Raw genomic sequence first — 26789 nt, forward strand, 5'->3', positions numbered from 1 at the left:
GGCTAGTTTTATCTTATTCTATTTAAGTCATTTACATATTTTATTCTAGTTCTGTGTTAATTGTTCTGCACCAAAATCACCAAAACAAATTCCTTGTATGTGTAAACCTACTTGGCAATAAACCCCGATTCTGATTTTCTCCTTAACAAATGTTTTCTTTTCTTTCATGGCCTGTCATTGCTGAAGTAAAACGCACCACTAAGGATGTCATGCATTTTATTAAGGAACAAAATATTTACAGCAAACATAGCACTCAATTATTTTTTAACTTCTCAGAAACTGAGAAACAGATACAGCAGAAGGAAAAAGTGTGGATAAGTGGGAGTGAAAGAGAAACAGCGATGTGTGAAGAAAATGGTAATCATTAAAATCACTAATCCACCGGCTCGGGCAGGTCGTGGTAGTTGTTGACCTCTGGATTGAAGTGATTGATCTCAGGTTGTTCACCGTTGAGCTCAGCGTACTCCACCGAGCCCTGCTGACACACAGAGCAGGGACATTAAACACTGTCCCAGCTGATTCATCTTTATCCTGATCCTTAATCACTGGCACACAACACAAAGCAGGTAAGAAAGCACACATCAATGCTGTCGCTAAGAACTAGGACTCTCAGTTTCCTGAGGAGCAGACGGACCATAATAAGACTACTGTCAGACCAAACCACATAATCTGACATCAAGAAGACACCCTAATGAAAGACTCAGCCATTTTTAGATCATGATGTGACATCCTGAGCTCATTTCGAATTCCTCTCCTCAACTGCCTCTCACACCATGTAGGGACAAACAGCGCCGTCATTAAGGCAGACTGGGGGACAGTGTGCTGGCTGAGATGGGCCTGGAGGTAATTTGACTGGACCACAGCGCTGATCTGAGCAGCGATAGGGAAGGAAGCCACTGCCCAAAGCTTTTGTTCTTGTCTGGAAACTATGACGGCAGTTTCCCTCATGCTCTGGATTATCTGGCTGCAGAGGGTCACTATAAACGGGGGCAGCCAATGCAGGGACACCATGAGTGAAGTAATTTTCTTTAAAAGTTACTGTCACAAGTAAAACTACTTTTATTAAGTAATGCATTATTTCAGTCTTTCTTAAAGAGGAAAAGTAAAGAGGGAAAGTAATTTGGTCAATTATCGGGATACAAGGTTAACATAGGCAAAACGCAATTACTTTCATACAATTACAGCCCACCAGAAGAAATAAAAATAAAAATATCCACTAGTATGGCAAACAACGTCCATCAAGTATTTGGGCATAAACATTCCAAAGGACCTCACTAAATTATCAGAATACAATTATCAACCTATACATAAAAGAATTAAAGAGGATATAACAAGATGGAATTTGATTCCTTTCCTTAGCCTCCACTCGAGAATTGAATCTATCAAAATGAGTATATTACCTAGATTATTATACCTATTTCAGACCCCGCCAATAGAGATCAGTCAAAGCCAGTTCAATGAATGGGAAAAAATTTGGCAGAGCAAAAGACCAAGGGTTCGCCTCAAAACCTTGCAACTCAGCAAAGAAAAAGGAGGATGGGGTCTACCTTCTCTTAGAGATTACTATTTTGCAGCACAGACCAGAGCAATTGTATGCTGGTGTAACCCATCATATAATGCCCAATGGAAAATTATGGAAGTAAAAACAAGTCCTATTCCCATACAAGCAATTTTAGCTGACAACAACCTACAGAACTACATAAATATTATTGATAACCCGTGGCTTAAAAGTACTCTTAAAGTATGGAAAATTATTATAAAAGAATATAAGATAAAAGGTGACATGGTAGCTCTGAAATGGTGTGCCTACGACTCAGACTTTGCTCCTAATAAATTAGACTCTAGATTTAAGGATTGGACACAAAAAGGAATAACAGCTCTGTTCAAGGTAATGAAAGGAAGAGCAATGCTCAGTTTTGAAACACTTAAAGAGAAACACCTCCTGGAAAAACAAGATTTTTATCGATATTTGCAGATGCTTCATTATGTCAATATGGAAATGAAAAATGTGACAGAAGCAAATATATGTTTTATAGAAGTGTTAGAAAAGCATACAATTCAGATAGCAAGGGTAAAATTATCTCACATATATATAAAAGATTTTGTTAGATCTTAAAACACACTCTACTACATACATTAAAAGAAAATGGGAGAAGGAAGGGGGGATTAAAATATCTGAGGAGGAATGGACAAAAATGTGGGAATACAACTGGAAGTGTACCAGTTCGCAAATATGGAGGGAATATAGTTGGAAAAGCCTGATAAGATATTTTATAACTCCTTCACAGAAATCCCACTATGATGGAAATATCCCCACATGTTGGAGGAACTGTGGTAATCAAAAAGCAAACCACTACCATGTTCTGTGGGATTGCCCTATTATTAAAGAATATTGGAGAGGTATACACAATGCCTAGCAAGATATTTTTGAACATGTTATGCCTCTGGAGATAAAGATGTTATATTTTGGGATAATACCTCAGAATTGGTCAAAAGGAGACAAATATTTAATGAACATTTTGCTGGTTGCAGCTAAAAAGACATTAACTAAGAAATGGTTGTCACAGGAGAGCCCAACTCTAAACGGATGGATGGACATTACAATGAACATTTACAGTATGGAAAGGACTACGGCTTTTATTAATCAAAAGTTAGAGCAATTCACTGCACACTGGAAAAGATGGGTTAATTTTGTAACTTCCCATAAGCCTGATTTTATTTTCACTGCTTATTAGTTATATTGTAAAGAAATGATTACTCCCTAACTGTACATAGTTTTCTATTAGTTTTGATATGTTATGTCATCTTGTCGGTATGTGTACCTTTGGAACAATGGTTTTGAGACTCATGATGAGAATATAGGGATGATGAGTACACACAATGTCAAATATATACAATGGAGATGTTTGATGCAAAATGTCAATAAAATATAAATAAAAAAAAATAAAAAATAGAAACCATGGACACCTTCAGACTCATGAAGACCTAAAGAAACGTTCAAATGTGTCACAATGGTTGAGCAAAACGGTCTATTGTTATAACACTAGAATTTCAATAAACATGTAAAAATGTGTGTTTTTATTTAAAGTCCTTTTTCAGTCATAAAAAAAAAAAAAGACAGAAGACAGAAAACCTCAATCAAGTACTGTGCTAATTCCTGCGGCCCCGTTCACCGTGTCTTACTCTCCCATCAGTGGAAATGTTTTCATTTAATGTGAGTAAAAACAGCTAGCTTAGCTCATTTTAATTTGAGGAAAAAACAGCTAGCTTAGCTCATTTTAATGTGAGGAAAAAACAGCTAGCTTAGCTCATTTTAAGAAGGCTTCTTAAGACTTAACCGTTGCTATGGATGCAGCTCTCACTGTGAGTGTTACTGACTATTTTTTAAATGGAAATATAATCATTTTTAAATTAATAAAATAATTACAAAATCATTTTATGTCAAATGTGTAAAAAAAAGTAAAAGCTGTGTAATAAGCAGGATAATGTATAGGGAGCTGTTTTCTTTGCTTATGGAGTAAATTTTATGTTACTTGTAACACAGAAAGATCAGCAGAAAACTTTTAGGGACTTCACATTAAATTTGTCTTCTGCAAATTTATTCTGAATGAATAATCTGTATTTGAAAAATACTTTTCATTAAATTAATAATAGCTATAATAATAAAGACAGAGAAGAACATGAGTGTGATTGCGCAGCTTATTACTCACATAGTCATGATGGTCGGGAGCACCTAAAGGAAGAAGCATCACAGGTTAAATGTGTTTCAGGTGAGTAATCTGCTCACTCACTTGCTGACCTCACAGTTATTCATTAGTCATTTGACAGTTATGACAACATGGCTGACCTTGCTGACTCACTGGTTCCTCCGCTGCACAGACCTTTGTTTGCAGGCAAAACATTCGTGTCTATTTCATCTGAATCAGTGGTTTAAGTATTCCTCTAACAGATGCTTCTCTCAACAGTTCAAGATTCTTTTGTTATGTTGAACAGGAAACATTAGGACTCAGAGGGACTGCTGGCTGCCGTTCAAAAAACAGGAAGTTCCTGCCAGCAGTAAATGCATTGTCACTGTTTTGTAGCTACTCCTGGTAAACTTAACGTCCATCATTTATCTCATCTCAGAAGTGAATATAAATATACTGACGTGTCAATTCTCCAACCTTTAGTTTTTTGAGTCATTAGTAATGCCATTTCTAAAGAGGCTGCCAAATTGGTTTTACATTCTATGATTTTCACTCATCTATTACTGTTAAACATTAAGTTTGAAATAGGCCAACTAGCCAATCCCAGCAGTCATTGGGCGAGAGGAGGGGTTACACCCTGGCCAGGTCTCCAGTCAATCACAGGGCAGACACAGGACTGTCACCGAACACCAAACTGCAAGGAGGCAGCTTGTCTCCTCGGCCGACCACTGCTTCGCCTTTGTATCCATAACCTTCCTTTTTTTGTGTAGCTGAATGTAGAAAAATGGACACTCTCGTTTGGTTTGTCTATTTGATCATGGCAACCTCGCCCCTCGCCCCTGACGTAAGTGGTTAGCGATTCTAGACCAGCAAAGAGTTGGGGCCGCTCTGGAACCTGTTTTCCTGGCCGGGAGCCAGTTCATTTTCAGTCGAAACACAAAAAACTGGTTCGCAATTGAGCACTGGCCCGGAACCGACCCTGAAACTGCCTTGGTGGAAAAGGGGTTATAGACACAGACAACCTTTCACGCTCACATTCACACCTACGGGCAATTTAGAGTCACCAATAAACATATTCATCAAGTAAGATTAATATTTTTGACCATCAGTGCAAGTTAAATTTTCAGCTAGTCTAACTACTCACTAACATTGTTGGCAGGTAATGTACAGTGGGTATATCAGAGTGTTTATCACTGAAAACAGCTGCCTGTAGTAGCTAGAAATGTTGCTGATGAGTGCAGTGAGGCTATTCAGAGATGCTAAAGTTGATTTGTTTTTTGGGCAGTAAAAACCAAAACATGGAGCTGAAAGAAGCTAAAACTTTCTGCAGAACTGTAGGGAGATAACATTTGAACATGAGCAACAGCTTGCACATTTACCCATAGCCATAATCCACTGTTAATATAAAAATGCTTGTAGCACCTTGGAGTGGTTACATAACATGCCACATAAATGCATCATCACTGGTTCACTTTTTATCAGTGACCTTTGCTTAATATTATTCTCCTCTCTCTACCAGCCTCTTCTCGACTGCTACACGAAGGTAAAAAAAATGCCCAATCTTGCAGTGTTGTATTGGATACTTGGTAGCGACCATTAGATGCGCTAGGTGGCTTATTTAGGAGCAAAAGTGACAGGAAATGGCAGGCAAAGCTAGAGAGAGAGAGTGCACTGTCAACAACTGACCAGGAACAGAGCAATAAGACACAACTTCAGCATTGAAAAAGTCACAGTGTGTTCCCCTCTTTGTACATTTGTACATAGATTAAACATCAAACTAAACTGCACATAAAATCAGGAAAATCTTTTTGGGTGTGTGAGACTACGCCTCCTCCCTGTGTAATAATGAAAAATGGAAAATCTTGCTTTAGAAAAGTTGAAAAAGTCCCATTGTAATATATATTCATCAGTGCAACTTTAAAATATCAAACTCACCATGTGGAGAGTTTTGGAGCTCGCTGTACACTGTGTCTGTGCCTTTCCTCAGTGGGGCTGTTGTAAAAAGCAACACATTAACTTACTTGAACATCAAAAGACAAAGTTTAGAAGATACTGTCTCTTTGATCCGTCATTAACAAGAATCTAAAAATAGGCGGTTATGTCACATTCTGTAACTGCGATTTCCGGCCCCTCTGGACCTTAAGCAAAGCATCATAACGAAGAAGGGGCCAGTATCAGAAACCAGCCTGGCAATTAGCTCAACCCTTCCTGTTTATAAGGTCTGCCATGCTTCTGGAAATCCCTACAGTTACAGTGACTCAGAGATGTGTTAATTATGTGTAATTAGGCCCCTCCCAGGAAGTGTTGGTCTACATTATCAACTGTAAAGGAATGTGTGCAAAGCGGAGAAAAATGTTTTTGCAGAGGGGGTTTGAAATAGAGCGGGAGGGTGATAAACAAGACAGGAAGCTAGGAGATGGACTGAAAAGATTATTTTTGTAAGTGAGTGTTTATGATGTTTACCTCTTTCAGGATCCACAGGCTGTGGATGCACCACCTCTGTGTACTCCACATCAGGCTCGTTGGACTCCACACTGCTCTCCTCGTCATCAACTGCATCCAAATATGGCGATACAATTTTCTGTTATACAGACTGAACTGCCCACATGATTTCATGTTAATCTGAGAAGGGTACCGTTTGCTTATAGGCATGAGAGCTCATTCTTGACCCCATTAAGAGAGGTTTGCCAAAACAATCAACTTGAGGTCGACTTCCGACCCTTTAACAGAGCTTTTGACCATGTGGCTACTGTATGTGCTACAGACCTCAAGTTTTCTTAGTGAAGTCCTTTCTAAGGTCAACAATGACCCTTCATGCTTAACATGGACATGGATACAAAGTCCCAAAAGAGCTATGTATGACATTATAACAACTACTCAAATTGTATGTCCAAAGATAAATCTGGTTGGGGCGCTGGTTTAGCTCAGCACCCGATGTTCCGACCCTCAGTGATTGGCTGCAAGTCGTTCCCACTCCCTCATTTTCAGCTCTTAAAAAAAATCTTTAAAAGATAGATCTCTGTGAAAAGTGAACAAACTTCATCCACTCATAAAGAATATGTAGGAAATTTCAAAGCCATGGAAAAACATAGTAAGTAGATTTTTTATATTTTTTTGGTGCAGCAGACGTCCCCACAGCTCCCACAGCTGGTTTATGAACCTATTACACATCAAGCGACATTATGCAACATTTTAAAGAGGATTTAAGACATTCTGCCTCTTACAAATGTAAAGATGAATTCATAAGGACTCAAACCCCTTGACCTTGGTTGACATTACTGAATCAGTCTGCTGAATATACATGCCCACGCCTGGTAAATATATATGCTTTAATGGAACTGTAAGGCAGTAAAAGCATGAAAAAAGTGCGACATATTACCTGATTCTGAGGGTCGCTTGCTCCACACGCTGACTGCCGCTTTGTCCACCTTCACTGTGAAACAGAAAGACAGAAAGGAGGTCGTAATGCAGCTGCTAAAGACTGACTTTAATCAAATTGTAAACATTTTACACAGATTAGAGTAAAGAAACATGCTACAGACCCACATGTATGAATATTACCTGATATCTAGGTGCTGTGTCTTTGAATTATTCTCAAAGGAACATTCCCACTTTAGGAAATATGTTCATTTATGTATGACAAGAACAGTACCTAAGCCTCTTTGCAAAATAAGAAGCTACATCAAGCAACAGGTTAATTTAGCTTGCATAAAGACTGGAAACAATACTTTAGACTTCTTTTTTCCAAGAGCCAGGCTAAACGTGTTCCTCTGCCAGTCTTTGTGCTAAGCTAAGCCAACAATCTCCTGGCTGCAGCTGTATACCATACCAGTATATGACAGTACATAACTATAAAACAGACATGTCAGACATGAAAGAAGTATATATCCCCTCACCTAAAAGTGAAAAGTGTAAATAATCCTAAATTCCAAAAGGTCTTTATATGACTAAAAAAACTGTTGTAAAAGCAAAAACAGAGAAGTGAGAGGCCTTTTTTTCTTCTTAAATTTGGCCTTCACCTGAGGATTTATTACTCTTAAAATAAAACCAGTAACAAAGGAGCAGATTTCTAGTCTTCATCTGGTCCATGCAGAAATCTTCCGCTTCAATGTGCACAATAGGCTGTTAATTCAGAAGCGGCTGCGCAGTAAGTTCAGGCAAAAACAACTTCCCATTGCGACTTCCCTCTTGGTAATGTAATCTCACACACAGCACAACCAGGGCTTATGTGATTCATTTCCTCCAACTGCTGCATGCATTCAAACTTGCCTTGCCTGAAACAAAATAAGCCCCACCCTCCCCCAAACCACCAGATTTATCAACACTGACCCCCCTAACCTGCTCTGTGCCAACATAGGAAGTTTCTTGCAGACTCTATTGTTTCAGCTTTTCAAGGAAGTCTCTGCCGTGTGTTCCTTTTTAGGAAATGAATCGACTACATGTTTGGATGGATTGTCGTGGCCTTGCGCTTATAATGGTTTCAAACACAGAGGTGGAAGATAAATCCAGGAGTAATGATAAAACATGTCGGTTACTAAGTATTTTGAGCATAAACCTTTTAAGCAAATTAATTTAGCCTCTGATAGCTGAAGCAAAATGAACGGTACTGACACACTTCTAAATAAATCCAAGGTCTTTATTCTACAAGTGCCTATTTCAATAGTCACGGATCAACCAAAATATATACACACATTTCCTGTTATCGTGATAAATGTATACACAAATCAATCGATCACCAAACACATTTAAACATGCGTCACAGAGCGGTAGCAATAATATGAAATCACACAGAAATGCAAATGAAGAAACAGAGGACAAAAACAAAGGACAAAGACAGTGATGTTTACGTATAAAATCAAAGGCCATCAACATTGCAGGAGGAGGGGAGAGGGAGCAGTGGGTGCTGGTGTATATTTTATCATAACCTCTCCTTTTCACATGGAACGTAAAAAACAGTGTCCAAATCCTTAAACGGGATAAGTGCTCTCAAAGTCCTTTCATTGCATCGTTTAAAAATTGGAATAAAGTCCCGCCCATTATGGGGCGTCTCTACACTGTGGCTGGGATACTGTAGCTGCTCCTGTTGCTGATGTCAGCGGGAAGCGATGCCGCGCTATCTCGCGCCCCATTGGCCACTCTCCCCTCCATGCCATTATAGAGTGGCGCTGCGTCTGGAAGAAGATGATAAAAGGCTATCTAAGCAGTATGCAAGAATTGACGATCATTGCCATGTACTATGATTGATCTACTTAAGCAGCTTTCCCTGCGTTAACCATAGACTATGTATAAGAAGTGGACATAGCCACTGAGATGCCACCCATTGGTTTGTGGACTATCGTGTAAGCCTTGAGTTGAGCACTTTGGTGTTTGCCATGTAGGGGTTTTTTTTGCACCAGAAATGGCCATATAAGGACAGGAGGGTGGATATGTGTTGCTACAGCTCCATGGGCTTTTTTCCCAGCAGACATCTTTACATCCAACAGGAGGAAAAGCACAGGTGTTCGTAATAACTTCAACAATGGTTCTGTTCCATTCAGGTGTCCGAGAAAGCCATGACAGGCAGACAGCTTGCACACAACCAGGACCATGAAATTGAAGCAGCTAAATGGAATACAGGCATCATTAATGCTACTAAACACCTGTGCTTTTCCTCATGTTGGATGTAAAGATGTCCGCTGTGAAAAAGGCCTATACCAGGTTGCCTATCAAAGGTAGCCACAACTTAAAGTATACCCTGCCTTATTGTCTAGTCTACTCTAAATGGGGCTATAATTAACAAAAAGGAAGACCATGCTTTATTTAACAGGACAAACTAGCAAATGAGACCATAAACCTGCTGGCTTTTTGAAAGGATGCAGGTTTAAGGCACTTCTACCTTGGCTTCACTAAAGAAACCAAGGGGCTATGTCCACTTCCTATATACAGTCTATCGTGTAAACACGGCTTGTACTTGGAGAGTGTACTTCCTACAACCACTGTATCCTAACAGCATCCTACTTCTCCTGCCTCTGCAGTACAAACCTAAAGCAAATCACAATGTACATGCAAAAAAAGAGAGTACGCTCAAACATAAATATTGTGCATGCACATAAACTTAAACAGGATATCCACAAATGGAAAGCAACAGAGGCACGCTACATAAACAAAGGTAGCCAGGTCACAAACATGAGCCCTGCATGCACATTAGAACATGAATGATGGGATGAAATGATTTGCTGCAGGTGCAACAGGACACATACTATGACATGGCTGTTAGGATAATGACTTATGAGGACGGTTTGGTGGTGCATAGAATAGCAAAACCAAGCTACCTGTGTCTGCGTTATAAACCTCTGTGTCGTGGGTTAGATTCACTGTTAAAGAGTCATCTGATTTAGGGCTCGAAGGCTTTCTGAGAAATGGTGAAAATAAAGTCAACTTGGGCAGCAGTGACGTCAAATAAAATTTACTAAATTTCAAAATGATCTGATGCATAGAAATCATGATATATGTTTTATTAAGAGCTAATAATGCACTTCCGTAGCTTTACTGGTGGTTTTGCATGTTGTTTCCTATTAAGATGGCGCCTTTCTAGAGAGCTCTGTTAATAACTGTTGCAGCAGCCTGTGTTTAAGGTACAAATTAAGTTTCTTTGTAAAGCTTACAAAATGTGCCAAAAAACAGGTATTATTCTATAAAGGCTTTAAATAACATAAACATAACACTCACAGACCCGCAGCAATCCAATGCGACTAGCAATGCTAAATACACTAACACTAACTTCTACAGTATCTGTCACATTTAGAGGAAGCAAGAAGTGGAGCCAACTCACACTGACAATTCAGAAGCTGCTTCTCTTTTACCTACAATAAGAGAGGAGAGGTGAGAAAAAGAGCAGGAGGAAGTAGGTGGAGGAAGGTTGTTTGTCATACGTAGTTAGACATAAGAGGCTGGTGGAGGACTGTAGGTCTCTCTACCTCTCTTGGATTTGAAGCACACCACCAACACCACCACCAGCACCGTCCCCGCCAGCAGACAGAACCCCGCGATCAACACTTTCTTCCACAGCGCCATGCGCACTATGGAAGGACAGAGACATGGAGACAAGGGAAAGTCAGTGACAAACAGTAAACACAAGTAGGAGAGCATATAAAATGGTACAGGAATGTTATTCAGGATGTTAAACACAGGAAAGTCAGTGGCTGACTAAAAAGGGTGGAATAGTCAATATAATACAAATAGTCACAGATGTAAACCTTCCTTGACATAACGTAAGTATTTCATAAGTAGGCCCTCTATCTTTCAATACGGAGGGGTGAACACCTTAGCCTGTTGTCTACAGCTGTAATGTAGACACCTAATTTTTTAGCTTAACTTTTCAGCTATGGCTCTATTCAACGTATGAAAGTCTCACTTGAAGTCAGTTGGCTGAACAAGTTTTAGTTTTGGCAAGAAATTTTGAAAGACATTTATTTCAAACTGAGGATGAAGTGTGATGAATTTGGTGAATCTGTCTTTTCATCAACTCTTGTCATTCCCATGAGCCTTAGCTGTACTTTGAGTTTTCTTCCAATTAGCAAATGTTATCATGCTAACACTAAACTAGGATGGTTTACATGCTTGACATCATACCTGCTAACCGTCAGCAGATTAGCATTCACTGTCACTGTGAGCTTGTTAGCATTAATCTAAAATGAGGTCTTGGATCAGCCCATATACTGTATAAAAAGATGGACGACATGACAGCTCCCTAAAAGTGAAGCCAAAACATTTTGAGCACCCCCTGCTGACTGGCTGCAGTATAGGTCATAAAGCCCGCCTCCTCCATGTAAACAGATGGGACATGAATCAAAATATAAAATCAAAATACATGTCAAATACATTTTTCTCAAACATGGTTTCTGTCATTATAGTTAGTTCTTATCGTGCTGATTTACGTCCAAGTGTTCATCTTTCTGACAAGTTTATTTTTAATTAGTTATTTGATGCTTTAAAAAGGATGATTGACAGCTCTGTTGACAAATACGGCTCCTGCAGCCGATCTGTTCCAGATTAGCAGAGTAGAGGACGAATGGCGAGAGGAGACTTAACATAAAAAATCACAACAGTCATTGAAGTTTCCATATCTGTCAATGTCTGCTTCAGGCTAACACAAAGAAGCTGTTCTGCTGTTAAATAAGCTGATGTGCAGGATCCTTGCGTTTTTTTTCGGTAAGTTAAGTGTGTTTTGGTTCGCAGAAGTGGCTACAGTGGCACCATCCACAGATCTCTACTGCGCAACTCTGGCTCCAAATGATGTCACCATCGCAAGATGGCAGCGCCTATCACAGGGGCTATTTTGGCATCAATTTTGTACAATGAGAGCAGATTGAGATGCGTCGTCCATCTATATATACAAGCATGTGCCTGGGTGCAGCCTCACAGAGCTGCTAGCATGGCTGTAAAAACTTGTTGTAATGTATGTCTTGTCAGACCCAATATTTTATCCAAGAGCAATATAATTACAGGAGTAGTTTATTTTTGTTAATGTTATCTGTAAAATTGAAAGGGCAAATATTGTACAAGTGTTCCTTGTGGGTAAGCTAGCTGTAGCTAACATCTAGACAGTGGATTCACTCTTTATCTAAATAAAGACAATCTGCAAAAAATAAGTAAGCAATCAATATTAAATATGATATAGAGGAAAGTATTGATGCACAGAGACTGTGTTAAACTTTCACTACATCAGTAAAGCACACAATATGAAATATCATGGCTATACACAATCAAAATAGTGGATTATGCAAAAATGTCTGTGCTCAAACTAAAGACAGCTATGCTAAATAAATATGCTAATGAAAGGTCACTGGATATGCACTTTATTTCTCAACCTTTGGTTTAATTTCATTCCCAGAAGGAACAGTATTTTTTGCCTTCCCCACAAATAAAAAGATGGTCCCTGTTAAGCATCAATCATTCTCATCAGTCTCACCCTCTATGATGACTGGGTTACTGCGTACGATGTTGTTGGCGAGGTTCACAGCCTCACAGTAATACGTGCCGCTGTGCTCTTTGGACAACAGAGGGACCTGGTAGCTTGTGTGGTTGAGGTTGGAGATGGTGGTGTTAAACGGCTGTGCACTGCCAACACGGTACCACCTAAAGGTGACTGGTGGTGTGCCGGCAATCCCACATATGAGGAAGAGATGATCTCCCTCAGAGATGTCTGCAAGGTCTGGGGTGACGGTCAGAATGGGTTGTGTCAGAGGCACTGGGGGAGGAGAAGGTGTGATTAGCCATCACTGTTTCCATAGTAAGTTATTGTGTCATTTAAAAACATTAAAAAAAATCATCAGAAATGACGATGAATGTTATGATATCTGGCGAGGGATGATTTAAAATGTGTTTTCTTACCTCGTGTTACATGAAAAGATTAATATCAATCTCATGTCTGTCTCATAAACATGAAGCAACTGCTTCTACTACTACTTCTGTCCATAACAAATATCTACCTGTCACAGTACTCAGTTGTTAGTGTTTCTGGTTTTACTTTGTAAGTTCTTGCCCCATGTGTGTCATGTCTTGTTTTACTTCCTGCCTTTGTGTGTTTCTCTCCTGTCTGATTGTCTGCCCCACCCTCATGTGTTTCACCTGTTCACCAGCCTGGACTCTTCTACCCCTCACACCTGTTGCACATTTCCTTGTTCAGCTCGGCAGCACATAGCCAGCCAATTTTCTTTGTTCTTTGCCCGTTCATTGTGTGGGTTTTTCCTGCTTTTGGATCAGGCTTTTCCCAGTGAGCACCAGCCGGGATTTCAACATTGAAATTTGGTTGAAAACAGGATGAAATCAGATGCGCAATCAACGTCTCAGACCTAATTTAACCCTGTTGTCAACCGGCTATAATACGGTTACAACATCAACGTGTCAGAAACACTTTTTTGTTTTATAATTTTGTTAATTTGTTCATTTTAGCATTGAAAGGGTGACAAATGTAATGATTATAGCGGAATTTCTCCAAAATCATTTTGCAGCGGTTGGTGAAATCTTGTCTACACAAAGACGTAATTTCGCATTTTATTTTTCATACAAAAATCATAAATATGGCGCTGTGTGATGTTAACAAGAAGGTTCAGAGACATCGTAAAGTGAGCAGTTTCTAATATTCTTCATAGAAGAAGAAAAAAGAAGACTGTGCATGCCCAGGTACTTCAGCTGTGCAGTACAACAGGGTTAGTAAACAGTGAAGAAGTTACGGTGGTTAGCTCTTTTTGTATCTATTACTCATTCAGTCTGTGTATCAAACTCTGCGCCGACAAATTTGGAACGATGTTTGAGCGCAGTTCGGACGGAGACGGGCTGAATTTGTAGCTGAGATGACAAGGAATCGCAGAACCTACTGACGGAGCATAGCATCACGTCGGAAAGGGGGCGGAGATTAGCGTGTCAACATGGGTTTTGTGTTCCCATCAATGCTGATTGGAACCAAGGCGATAATTACCCGGGTCTACTGCAGAGTCATTTGACCCGGGTCTGAATGCCGATTGTGACCTTTTCCACTAAGCAAAAAAGCAGAGTGTTAGTGGGTTTTTTGTCCAGTGGGAAAACGGCTTAAGCCGTTTTGTGTTTCCATTAAATATCTCTCAAATGATTACATCTGCCTAAACCTGCCTCCTTGGTTATTATTTGCATTTGGGTTCAGTTTCCGTGCTCTCGTGCAACCTTCAAAGCTTACTAATATAACAGCAGTGTAAAAATGTCAATTAAATTCATATTTTTTAGGTAATAGTCCAACACATAACCCTGAAAAAGTAAAACAGCAGGCTGACTGCTTGCTTAAAATAGCCAAATTTTTACCAGATAAACATGAAAATAGTATCTCCTTGTCTCACTCTCGATAAGAAAGCGACTAAGCGCACTTTTCAAAACTTCAAACTGTACTTTTGAAGAAATGGTGAGTAGGATTGGAAACAGCAGCTGGCAATAGTTGCAAGAGATCTAGGATAGAGAACATCAGTAGCAGCAACTGTGTGGGAATTGCATTGAGATTGTTCTGTCAGCTGCTGTTTCCGAGGTCAAGCAAGAACGGTTTCTCTACCAAACTGGAGTGAACGTTTTTGATTCTTTGAAAAAGGAAAATTCATGAAAACTGGTCAAACTTCATCTGCTGATGAAGGTTGTGTGATCTGATGGAAAAGCTCTAGAACAACATCTAAATAGACTTTGAGGTAAGATTGTTTTGTCATATGCCATGTTTAAAAGCTGACATGCTCCATCAAGCTATTCTATTCATTGATTTATCATAGTGAATTTCCCTTTGGGGATCAATAAAGTTATTGTTATTGTTATCTGGATTTAGTGAGCAGTATTGGATTGATCAGACAAATTAAAAAGAAATATCTCACCTATGACAGTAGCGTTGAGTTTTTTTCCGAGCGATGTTTCCTTGTGACTGTTCTTTGCCTCGCACATGAACTTGTTTATTTCAGCAGGGTAGTTGATGGTGACTGTGAAGAGAGCTGGCTGATTTGGCAGCTTGACGCTGATTGTGCTCAATTCCTTGTGATCCTTCAGCAGGGTGTAATTTATGGGCAGGCTGCCAGTGTCCGATTGACAGCGGATCTTAAAGGGCCGACCCAAAACTGCCCTGCCCTCCACCGAGATCTTTGGGATGGAGACAGAAACTAAAGAGAAGAAGAAAAAAATAAAACACGCTGATTCTCTGCAGACAAATGATCTGAGAAACACCACACCACAGTGATCCCCTCAAACATTTTGTTATCAATGTCATGATTTAACATTAAAACAAATACAGCAATATAGCAATTTACCCAATTCTGCGGACTACTTTACAATGTCCACAACATGACAGAACTACCATTAACCTAAACCTGCATTGACAGATAGTTTGGCTACTTTGGGAAAATTAGCTGCGAAGAAGGGTTAGGCAATGTCTACTGGAGATATCAGTGTCATTGTGTACAAAGCAATGCAGAAGCAGCAGCTCGACAGGTTCAAGTGTGTTGTTTTCGCATCACAGCTGACAAAGAACATGATTTGCAGGTAAATGTGTCGCATTGTAATGTTACTACTGTAGAGGGATAAAAGGGACGATGGACCATGCAATTGCCTATCCCTATTATGAAGATATCATCTTCCAAGTTCATCTGGCAAACTTATTAACGCACTGGTTGGAAACTTTGGAGTAGCCTGCAAAAGTGAGCCAGATTTAAAATCCAACCAGAAAAATGCCAAAGCCACACCCCCGAACACATGAACTTATCCTTACGTGTGGTGCAGGACTACTCCACAAGAAAGCTTTTGGGAGAGGAGCACAGTGCACATTTTTTCTTCTGCAACTACCTCACAAGCCTTAAAGTGATAGTTTGGATTTTTGGACACAAAGTTGTTTGAAATACTTGCTAGTAGTTTAGTGGAGGCAAAGCTATTAGCTTACTCACCGAGTCCCGTGGTCGGAGTTCTGGCCGGTTCCGAGCATGGAATAAGTAGTTCTTGTGAGATGTAGTTCTCATGAAACCAAACAGTTTTACCTTACAAAAACAACACGCAGACAATGGTAATCCATTTTCAACACAAAGTCATCGTAGGATTTCATATACTGTGCTGTTCTTTTGGCACTATTTTCTGTCTTGACAAATCCAGTATCGGCGGCAGGCCGGTTTCTCAGGTGACGTGATCCATCAACTGTTTCTAAGAGAACATGCTGGAAGTGGTAACTTGTGAGACGACGTTTGTTGTCACAGAGGAATATACATGTCAAAATGGTGCGAATTTGGGATTTTCCTGGCCGTGGTAATGGAAAAATTCCACTGCACGTATTTACTTGTTTGCCTGACACGGATCGTGTCCTTAGAGGTCCTGTTGGATCCGTTGTTGGGTCCGACATGTTTACTTCAACAATGAAGCGCATCAGTCAGAATCAACGTGAAACAGCTACTAGGTCGGCTTACCTGAGAAACAGGCCTGCCGCAGGCGCAGTGATACTGCATTGTTCAAGAGAGAAAATAATGCCAAAAGAACAGCGCAGTATATGAAATCCTAGGATGCTGATTTTTTTGTTAAATGGATCGCCGTTGCCTGAGTGTTGTTTTTGTAAGGTAAAACTTGTTGGTTTCATGACCCTGGCATCTCACCGGAACTACTTATTCTACGGTCAGAACCGGACAGAACTCCGACCATGGGACTCGGTGAGTAAGCTAATAGCTTTGCATCCACTACACTACTAGCAAGTATTTCATATAACTTGGTGTCCAAAAATCCAAGCCATCCCTTTAACGTCATTTTGACTGAATGAGATGAATCATGTGAGTAACAAATGCATGATATTTTTCTTTTCTTTTATCAGGGCATTTGAGTTGTCGATAGCTGTCAGGGCATAAAGAGAATTTCAACAAATAGTCTTTAAAATGACAAAAAAAAATGCTTCAACATAAATTGCCTTAAACTACCAAATATCCCACTGTGTTTATTAGCTAGTTACTAACTTATCAGCCGTGTGGTGGTGAGCAGGAGACATACAATGTTTTTCCTCTGAAAACAGCTGCATTCTGAGGTTGAAAACAACATAGTGATCCCAAAGACAAAGTCAAAAGTCAAAAATCAAAACAATGAACTGAAAGATGCTAAAATGCCGCAAAGAGATAAAGGGGAACAGCAGATTCATTCAGAGGCCAACATGTACACTTGCAGATACATGTACGTAATCATGTGCACATCTAAAACCAGCATGAGCCCATTCTTATTGTGTAAGAAACATGCATCTTAAAGAGGCCTAAGGTAAGCTTACTTTTGGGATGTACAGTCAGAGTTTTACTGTGCTTCACAATGCCTTTTGCTCGAGCCACACAGGTGTAGTTGAAGTTATACAGCAGGGCCTTGCCAGAAAACTCTCCAGTGCCCTTTTGGAACATGAAGCTTTCAGGTGGATCGAGAGTGTAAGTCAACTCATCCTTGCTGAGTCGTTCTGCGGCAAAGCTCTCACTCCTGCAGGTTAGTTTCATATATTCCCTTTGAAAGACTTCAGCAGGAGACATGGTCAGAGTGGGCACTGAAAACAGCTCTGTGGAGGGATTCAAAACACACAGAAACTTATCATGCACTGATGTCACATTATAGCGTAAATGCTGATGTTAACAGAGTCTCAAAATCTAATAAAAAGGTTAAAAAAAGACGAATAATAAAGAAAAAATTGATGATAACGGTAATTAAGTTATTATTATACACTGGAAGATACATAAAATACTTTGCCCCTCTCTTTTCAAGTAATAATCTCATAGATTTTCATTTAAGTAAATGTCTGTTAAATCACCCAAGACCAAATGAGTTACCACAATATATGTGACCCACTGATGAAAGCCTTTGCATTTGCAGTATTACAGGCTGGGTGTCTGGGGCAACATTCGTGGAAAAAATCACAAGTGGCGCCCAGTCAGTGACGCGTTTTACATCAGCCAGCAGTGGTTGGTCTGCCAGAGAGGGTAGGCGGAGCTAAGCGGCTGCTTTTCCAGTCTCTGCAAGTGTTACGAGTAAACAGTAATCTACTATGGCTGAACAAACAAAGAAAAGATGACTACAGATACAACTTCAAAAATAAGAGAAAATCCAAAGAAAAATAAACAAATTTGACGCTCAGATGAAGCAAACAGACTAAAAAGGAAAGCGACCGTCAGTGAGGAAAATTAAGAGTTACAACTGTAAGAAAGGGAGCCAACCATAGACGCCTGGTTATCTGGGACATATGCGCCCGCAATTGCCTTTCATCACCCATAAGGTGCTGCCAAATAGAACAAAACTGAGATCCGCGAGATAAGCATTTTAACCGCAAATTAGAAAAAAGAGATTACAAATGTTTTACTTTAGCACCAGTAAGTTAATCATAAATGTTTTTAGCATTTATCAATTTCCTACTTTTCCCCATAGTTGACAATTTTTCGATTATACCAGGGTCAGGGGGTCAAAAGCTAGTGTTTTGGGGCTCCATAGAATAAGAACTTAATGCCTTGAATCATCATTTTAAAGATACACTTCAAAGTAGTGAGAACATGTTTATATGTACATTGCACACACAGGGCATCTCCTCTGTCCACTCACCAGTCACTGAAACAGTCTTTGTTGCCACTTTCGCTACATTTCCCAAGTCTAATCTGCACTCAAACTCTGCCGGGTCCTTTGCCAGTGCGATCATGCTGTGGTTGACTTTGGAGTCTCCAGTGCTGAGGAGCTTGGTCCCCTGGCTCAGGTACATATGGACACTCTTAAAGCTGTGCAGGACGTTTATGATGGTGCATGAGATGGTGAGTTGGTCTCCTTCAAAGACCTTGTGCTGAGGGAAAATCTCCAAAACTGGCATGATGGAAAGCTCTAAGGAGACAAAATTAGCAGAGAAAAAGAGCTGAGATGGGTCCGGTGCTTTGAAAGGTCCAGACACTTTGTTTTGAAATGCTGCCTACCTTTCACTGAAACTGTGATGGTGTTACTTCCCTCTGACTTGAAGGAGTCTGGCGTTACGAAGACGGTGTAAGCACAGTGAATTTTGTGGATGCCCACACTGCTGAGGCGCACTTTGGCCTCTGCCAGGTTGGAGCTGACCTGCTTCTCCAGGATCTCTCTGGAGTCCTCGTAGAAGTAGAAGAAAATGGAGCCTGTCTCGCCGGGCGCTGTACACGTGGCTGTAAGCTCCTCCCCTTCACTGACCACACTCTTGTTAAGACTGAGATCTGGTCTCGACAGGCCTAGAAAACCCAAGATGTAGGATAAGCACTCAGTTTTAATCTGGTGAAGCTAAAAAAGACTTAATTTGAAATGATGGAACAGCAACATCTTCTGCCAATGATACAGAAATTCTCCTGTTTACTGTTGCACGTAAACTAATCTCTATTTACAGATTCTACAAAGAAATGTAGAATCTGGAGGCAGGGACGTGGATTTCCGGGATGGTAAGTGTTCTGGTTTCCGTTTGTAATATGCTTGTAGTCTGAGTAATCACGTATCAGCAGGCTGCGGCGTATGCAGGAAAAGCAGTCCGTCTGTTCTAGATCTAAAATTCAACTTGAGATAAATTCTCTTGACGCTGTGTCACGAAAGCCGCTCAGCGTTTAAATTTCCCGACTTCCCAAATGCATCAGAAACGATCGATCCGACCTCAATTCAACAAAGGAACATTTTAAAGTAGTTTTCTTCTCCTCTCGAGGACAGACCTGACAAAGCTTCATTTTTACCTTTTACAAATCTGTTAACCCGTCAATTAAAGTAAATCACAGGAATAACGGTTTCTTTTTCTGTAAACAGCACAGGAAAAGGAAGTCGTTTATCGCTAACCATGCCCCGGCATGTTCACTACTGTGCCCAGAGGCCATGACATCTTCAGACTATAGCAGAGGGGATCTGAGATTACACATAAACAAATTAAACCCGTCACTCAAATCAGTGTAAAAAATTTTTTTATCTTACATCTAAGGGAGTTTTCATGGCCACACTCAGTGGTGCCTTTATCAGATGAATTACATTTTAGATTTAAAATTGAAATTTAGACCTTTTAAGGAGTATTCTACTGACAGATATTACCAACACATATTCTAAAAGTTGTTCCAGTTCTCATTCTTCCTCTTCTTTCTTATTTTTCTCCATTAAAAGTCGGATGTGTTGCAAATACCCCCCAATCAGTGAGTACAATAATGACGCTCAGTGACCTCAACATGATGCTGTGACAATCAAGTTCACAAGATCAATATTCCTTCTCAACCAATACAAAACTACTAATATCTCTCAACTAATCTGCATCTTGTTTGCTCTTGTGTAGATTTTTTTGCATTTACTCCCTAAACCACTGGACAAAAAATCCCCCAAACTTCAAGGCCAACTACAGAAATTTCTGAAAGGACAAAATGTTGTCATGTGAAATGAGCCTTCACTGAAGTTAAATAAGCCACATCAAATGTTTCTTTAAAAAGACTAAAAGTTTACACATTTAAAATTCTTAAATCACAGCATTTAAACAGACCTGTGACTGTGAGCTTCTTGGCGCTGCTGTTGAGCTGTTGGCCCTGAATGTTGATCTGGCACTTGTATTTGCCGCTGTTAGAGACTCTGGCCTGTAGAATCGGGTATAGAAGATCCTCTGAGCTGCTGGAGGTTTTGACGTTGAGTTTTTTTCCGTCCTTGTATATGGTGTACTCTCGACTCAGAGCCTCCTGGCCTGAGCTGCTGACAAAGGCCTTACATCTCAGAGTCAGGTTGGTGTCCCGGGTCACGTCAGTGCTGGGCTCGATGGAGAGGGTGATGTCTCTTATTATGAATACTGGGGAGGAAAGCAATAAAAAAACTCTGAGGAAGAAAGAGCAGTTGACTTTAAAGCCTTGTGTTTAACCACAGGACCAAAGGTGAAGACATTTCTTCTGCTTTTATTTTGGCACAAGATCTAAGGAAACGTTCTCACTTCTACATACTGTAACAAGAACATATGTTGTTGTTGCTCTCTTTGCCTGTCTCTATCCTGCATCTCCTTCTATCTCATTTTCGGCCCATCCAGTCGAGGCAGATGGCTGTTCAACATGAGTCTGGTTCTGCTCGAGGTTTCTGCCTGTTAAAAGGAAGTTTTTCCTTGCCAATGTGCCGAATATTGCTAAGTGCTACTCATGGTGGATTCATGTTGGGCCTCTCTTTAAATAATACAACAAAGAGTCGGTCTAGACCTGCTCTTTCTGTAAAGTGTCTTGAGATAACTCTGGTTATGATTTGGCGCTATACAAATAAAATTTGATCTAGCTCCATCCACAAGTTTAGACCTGAAGAAGCCTTTCGGATGACAGGTGAAACGTCTTCAAGAACTTCAACCAAGTCCAGTTGCCTTTTGAGTTAAGCTTTGGATTGAAGACACACACATTTCTTTTAGGACAAATGATTTAATAAACACCTCACCACATCGATTCCCCTTAGTTTTATACACAAAGTGTAAAATAAGAATAGCCTCTTGAAAAAGTGAAAAAAGGTGAACATAGTAGTTGTGGTAGTTACTTGCCACTGGGTGGTCAATAGCTGCTAAGCTACTTGATTCATGGCTCTAGCTTGATATTTACTATAAGAGTTGTATTGATTCTAACTCTTGTCAAAAAACTAATGAGTATTTATATCATTTTAAACAAAGTTGATGGCGAGAGCTTTTAGTCAAATGTCCAAAATCTCTGATGGCTTCTGATAAGCTGATGATGATCTTTTGTCTGTGATTATATATACTATATTTATACAGTTTTTGTCTTTCTTTGAGTTACCTTGTACTTTGTATGGGTAACTTGGAGACATTACTGTACATCCTTTTCATGACTTACTTCCTGTGAGCGTTCATGATTGTTACACAGAGATTTGTAATTTCCTTTTAATCACTTCCTGTTCAGTTTTAAATCACATATTTTAAATGACTACTGCTGAAATTCCTCACGCACTTTCAATAAAACTGAGTATCAACCTGACGCTCAGGAAGCTGATGTCTTACATTTGAATTTATAATGGTGACAGCATCCTATCCAGCTGTTTGACTCATACAAGAAACAATGCATGAATGTTAAATTCATGGTCCTCAGATATTTAAAAACAACAATGCGGGAACACAGCAGTCGATTTGGAGGAGCACCTTCAATCGTATCCAGCAAAATCTGTATATAAGACCTAGACGTAGGGTTCACTAAGGGTCCTCATATCACTTGCCTTTTTACACAATAACACATTAGTTAAAGTTGTTCTGTATTTCAGGTCCCAGCCTTGTGAGCGTCGCTAATTTCCTTTTTCTGACAAAGAACCTGTTAACAGTTATAAATCGTGTTTATTTTAATCCTCAGCCTCATTGTCTCTACATTTTTAAGCAGCAAAACTGCGTCATTCACATGTTTATCAAAAATTCACCTGAACTGATCCCAAGCCATGAATCACTTCAAATACTTGTGGTTTACGGGCAGAAACAGGTGGAAACTAATTATGTTTTCTATGTAGAAGTGATTGTCTTTAAGGAAATACCATAAAAAGTGCCAACAGTTAAGAGTTCCACCCTGTAACCAGGGACAGAAATAATCAACCTTCCCCACAACATCACCCGTATGGTGGAGTGTGAGAGACAACAGGCTGCTGCTGTGACTCAGGGTGGCATGTTGATGTGGGGCAGTAAACAAACACAGAGTACAAAAAAAAAAGGGCAGGAAAAGCACTTAGTGAGACAAGCAGGCCACTCGGGGGATCTTTCAGCAGATCAGGTCCTGCTGAATCTGACCCACGCCCAGCATCATTCAGCAGGATCTGGCAGGCCTGATGATGAGAAGAATCAGTGCGTGCAGAGACTTGCTGTTAACTCTGCACCTACAGTATATGTGACTCATGGCAGGTGCGTGCTGAGCCGGGATGGAAAGTAAGTATATTTATTTATAATTTACATATGAAAACTTTAAACAAACAAACAAAAAGTTAAAAAGATTTATTTTGCTGTTCCCGACCTTTTTATGGGCTAATGGGTCTATCGGCTGATACTTCACCAAGCAGAGAATTCCTCCTTACATGGTGACATTAAAAATGTCAAAGGAGGTCAAGTTATCCAATAATTCATAAAAAAATAATGTAATGTGCCAAAAAACAGACATGTATCAGACCTTTTATCTTCTTCTTCTTTCCTTTTTATCATCTCATGACTCATCAGATTTATCTTGTGACAGGAAGTACTTCAAACAAGCTCCAGCATGATCAGACACAACCATGAAATGCTACTTATGCAGCGATGCATCATTATTTAAAACTAAACAAGACGGTGTATAATATACTGTTATACTGCATAATAACTTTAAGGGTAGATACTTTTTCTACACTTTGCTGATAATACTTTCCAACATCTAATTATGTGAGAATTATACTGCAGGGCCTTTACTCATTAACAAGGGGTACTAGAACTTTTAATTAAAGGATAACGTTTTAAGTGGCTAAAGTACGTGGTAGTCCTGACCCTGTCTACAGCAGTGCTTAGCTTAGCTCCATGTAGGAACTCCGGCCGGCTTCTCCTAACAGGGGCCGTGCTGACAGTTATCTAATGTACGTAGTACACTTACTATTGATAAGTTCCTCATACAACCCCACAACTATCCCTTGAAGTTTATCCCTCAAGGTTTTCATACTTCAATTTAGTTTATGGGTGTACAATTAAAGTCGAGCTGAAACAGCATTACGAGAGTATCTAGCTTCCGTATCGTGACGTATTTCAGAGTGAAACAGGACGTGCAGGCGGGACATATCATTAGAGGGATTTGATTGGATCGTTGAGCAGTGGGCATAGACAGACGTTCTCCACAGCGCAGTAGCTAGCTAACTGACCGAGCGTTCTTGGTGCTCTGTGGCTACATGTTGCAGATTGATTGGTTGAAATTGTTTGGTGCTAACTTACGTAAGCATGCGTGAAATTTAGTTTTACCGAAAGAAAAAATGATCGGATTTTGAAATAAGAATACGAAGAAATGGATTTTCTGGGTTTTTTTTGGCCTGTATTGTCAAATAGATGCACAATATTACCGGGGATGTGATCTAAAAGGATTAAAATGACATTTTTCATTTCACCTCGACTTTAATCTCAAAAAAGCGATAAATTTCACATACTTAAAACTCTTGTGAGGAACTTTTGCTTTGTGTTGATTTTGGCGCCTGTGGACAAAGCCGTACCTCTTATCTCTTTGGTGATTTTGTCCTGCACATGCGTCATCCTGCTTTCCTTAACAGTCGTATGTATCACTTACTTAGTTTTTGCCCTTTGAAAATATAAACAAAAGCAACGTGCAGTTAATCGTTTCGTCTGACTCCTACCCCCCACCAGCGGTTTCAGGCATTAAAAATAACTTTATAGAAATAATCAATCTTGTCGCTGATGGTCTGGTCTGCTTTTGTAGCTCATATAGAGTAATCAGAATTAATTTCAGTCTGTTTCATAACCAGAGAAAAACTCCTCACAGGGCTCATCAATTAACATGAGCACTTAGGTCCACGGGTAATTTTAATCTGCAGTCCCTTGCAGGCTGATGGCATATAGGAAATGTTAAAGGAAATCATCTATCAAAAGCTCACATGAACACACACATTATCACAATCGTAAAAAAGTGCATAAATACAAAGCAGAGCGCGTAAGTACAGATCAAGATTCATACGTTTCTGGTGAAATATTGGATAGTTTTTATCCACCAAATTATCCAAATTTGAACATTACATGCATGCATTTTATAAACCAGTCATGTAATAAGCAACAATAACTAACACAGTCTAACAAAGCTTCATCTCTATTATAACTGACCTGCACTGACTCATGATTTCCATCAGCAACCGACTCTTGAGGACAGGGAGGCGTGTGACACTGCTCACAACCACGCTCCCAACGCTTTCCACCACATCTTTTCCATCGTACCAGACACCAACCATCAGAAAGCTCTGATAACAAACACTTTCCACTGACTGACCGTGTGCTTTCTGATTGAAAAGTAATCCACTGTCACTTGTTGCATAGGAAAATAAAGCAATGTTGCTCCATAAACAGTGGCCCTCTAACCAGTGACAAGTCTGTGTCATTTCAAATCAAATGTAAATTTATCTGAGATTATACTTACATCTCTGTGCGTCCACCGCTCTCCCTGCAAAGAAGTCTTGGAGGAAGAAAAGAAAGTAAAAGCACCAGGTTAGAGACAAATTCATCAAGCAACTCCACAAAAAAATAAATCCAAAGAGTTCCTACAGTCTTACAGCTGGACAGGAGCGAGGAGGTGAGCAGTAGCAGGAGGCCCATCCTGTCAGAGGGACGCTGAGGATCCCAACACTGCAGGCTGTCCTGGAGGGTAACAGGCTTGTGTCCAGCCTGGCTGACGGGTGGTGTTTGTGGGGGGCAGTTCAGATTCTGGTGGGCGGGAGCGGACACTAAGGTGGTGCTCTACCTCAGCCACTCAGCGGTTATCAACCCGTGCAGCCATCGGCTTGGCTTAATTTGACAGGAAGTGAGTGTTGTTTCCTCAGGATGTTCGTGCAGCCCGGCTCTTTGCTGTTGTGGAATGTTCTCTTCTGGGTCTCCTTCATGTATGTGTGTGTGCGTGTGTGAAATGTTAGTCACAATAAGGTTGCATTGTTTGGTGTGCAGTAGTCGGGCCTTTGACCTCTGACCTTGGCTGGTAGAGCTGGTGCAGGTAGAGAAAAGAAGACGGCAACAAATTCTTTGTGTTACACAGCCCATTTCCTGAGCTGAAGATAACTCAGCTCAGCTACTGGAAACTGTTTCACTGACATAAATCTGAGGCTGGCTCTCTCAGGACACATGTAGGTGGAACTATTTTCATTGGTTCACATACTTTCCATCATGACTTACTAAGGCGTCCCCCTGTGAGCGACTGAGGTCATTTGTATTGACTTTAGTGGTTAGTCAATGTCTTGCTCCGATTCAAGACATTAATGGAATAAAATGATCACTTACTAAACTTCATGGAGCCAGACTATAATAATATTAAACACGTTATCATTTTTATACAGAACGACAAATATTAAAAATGTATTCAAAGTCCGTCGAAATGTCAAAAATCTTCCTATAATGATTAATTTTTTGTTATAACTGACAGATCAACTTTATTCTCAACATTTCAGCGGACAAAAGTAAATGTTTGGTTAATGGCAAGAATTTTTTTTTAATTCAAATATCACATTTTTAGCGTAAATCTAATTTGTGATATGGTTATACATATGGTTATATGGTTATGGTGATATAGCTCCATTGCTGTCGACATAGTGTGTGAAATCACTTATGAGCAATACATTTACAACACATCTTCAAGTCTGAAAGTAAATGAAAAAGTCGAAGTATGACTCTCCAGCCTGGAGACTGGGAGCATCAAGGAGCAGGTGCATGTGGAATCATACACACATACAAACTAGTGATGGGAATTACGGCTCTTTGAAGGGAACCGGATCTTATGGCTCCGTTCCTCTCTCATTGTTTTCGTCTCACCGTCTCAACACTAGAGGTAGAGTGGTCAGACTCGCACTGCACTATATTCTCCCTTATCAACACATACATATTTAATATTCTGCACTTTTAAAATTCAAAAGGAAACAGCAGAATAATGCAGGAACAATTAA

At 40.0% G+C, this 26789-nt stretch overlaps 1 protein-coding gene across 12 annotated transcripts; it reads right to left on the minus strand.

The window, feature by feature from the left end:
* On the minus strand, positions 1–25549 carry pecam1b (platelet and endothelial cell adhesion molecule 1b). Of its 12 annotated transcripts, none has more exons than XM_069676855.1 (16): positions 25413–25549; positions 25280–25315; positions 20665–20961; positions 19115–19396; positions 18756–19025; positions 17452–17724; positions 15050–15328; positions 12637–12915; positions 10643–10744; positions 10498–10528; positions 9998–10077; positions 7066–7119; positions 6150–6239; positions 5622–5678; positions 3711–3733; positions 1–475 (listed from the first exon to the last, which is right to left on the minus strand). In XM_069676855.1, the coding sequence occupies exons 1-16, from the start codon at positions 25453–25455 to the stop codon at positions 374–376; spliced, it is 2298 nt and encodes a 765-aa protein (XP_069532956.1). In that variant the 5' UTR covers positions 25456–25549; the 3' UTR covers positions 1–373. The 12 variants fall into 12 exon arrangements, with proteins under 12 accessions (XP_069532956.1, XP_069532955.1, XP_069532958.1 ...); XM_069676854.1 differs by having other exon boundaries at positions 1–478; XM_069676857.1 differs by lacking the exon at positions 5622–5678.
* Between the last annotated feature and the right edge of the window lie 1240 nt (positions 25550–26789).

Source organism: Semicossyphus pulcher, unplaced genomic scaffold, assembly GCF_022749685.1.
Source record: "Semicossyphus pulcher isolate SPU_LCO1_2020_fin unplaced genomic scaffold, fSemPul1.0.p SCAF_27, whole genome shotgun sequence".
NCBI classification, from domain to species: Eukaryota; Metazoa; Chordata; class Actinopteri; order Labriformes; family Labridae; genus Semicossyphus; species Semicossyphus pulcher.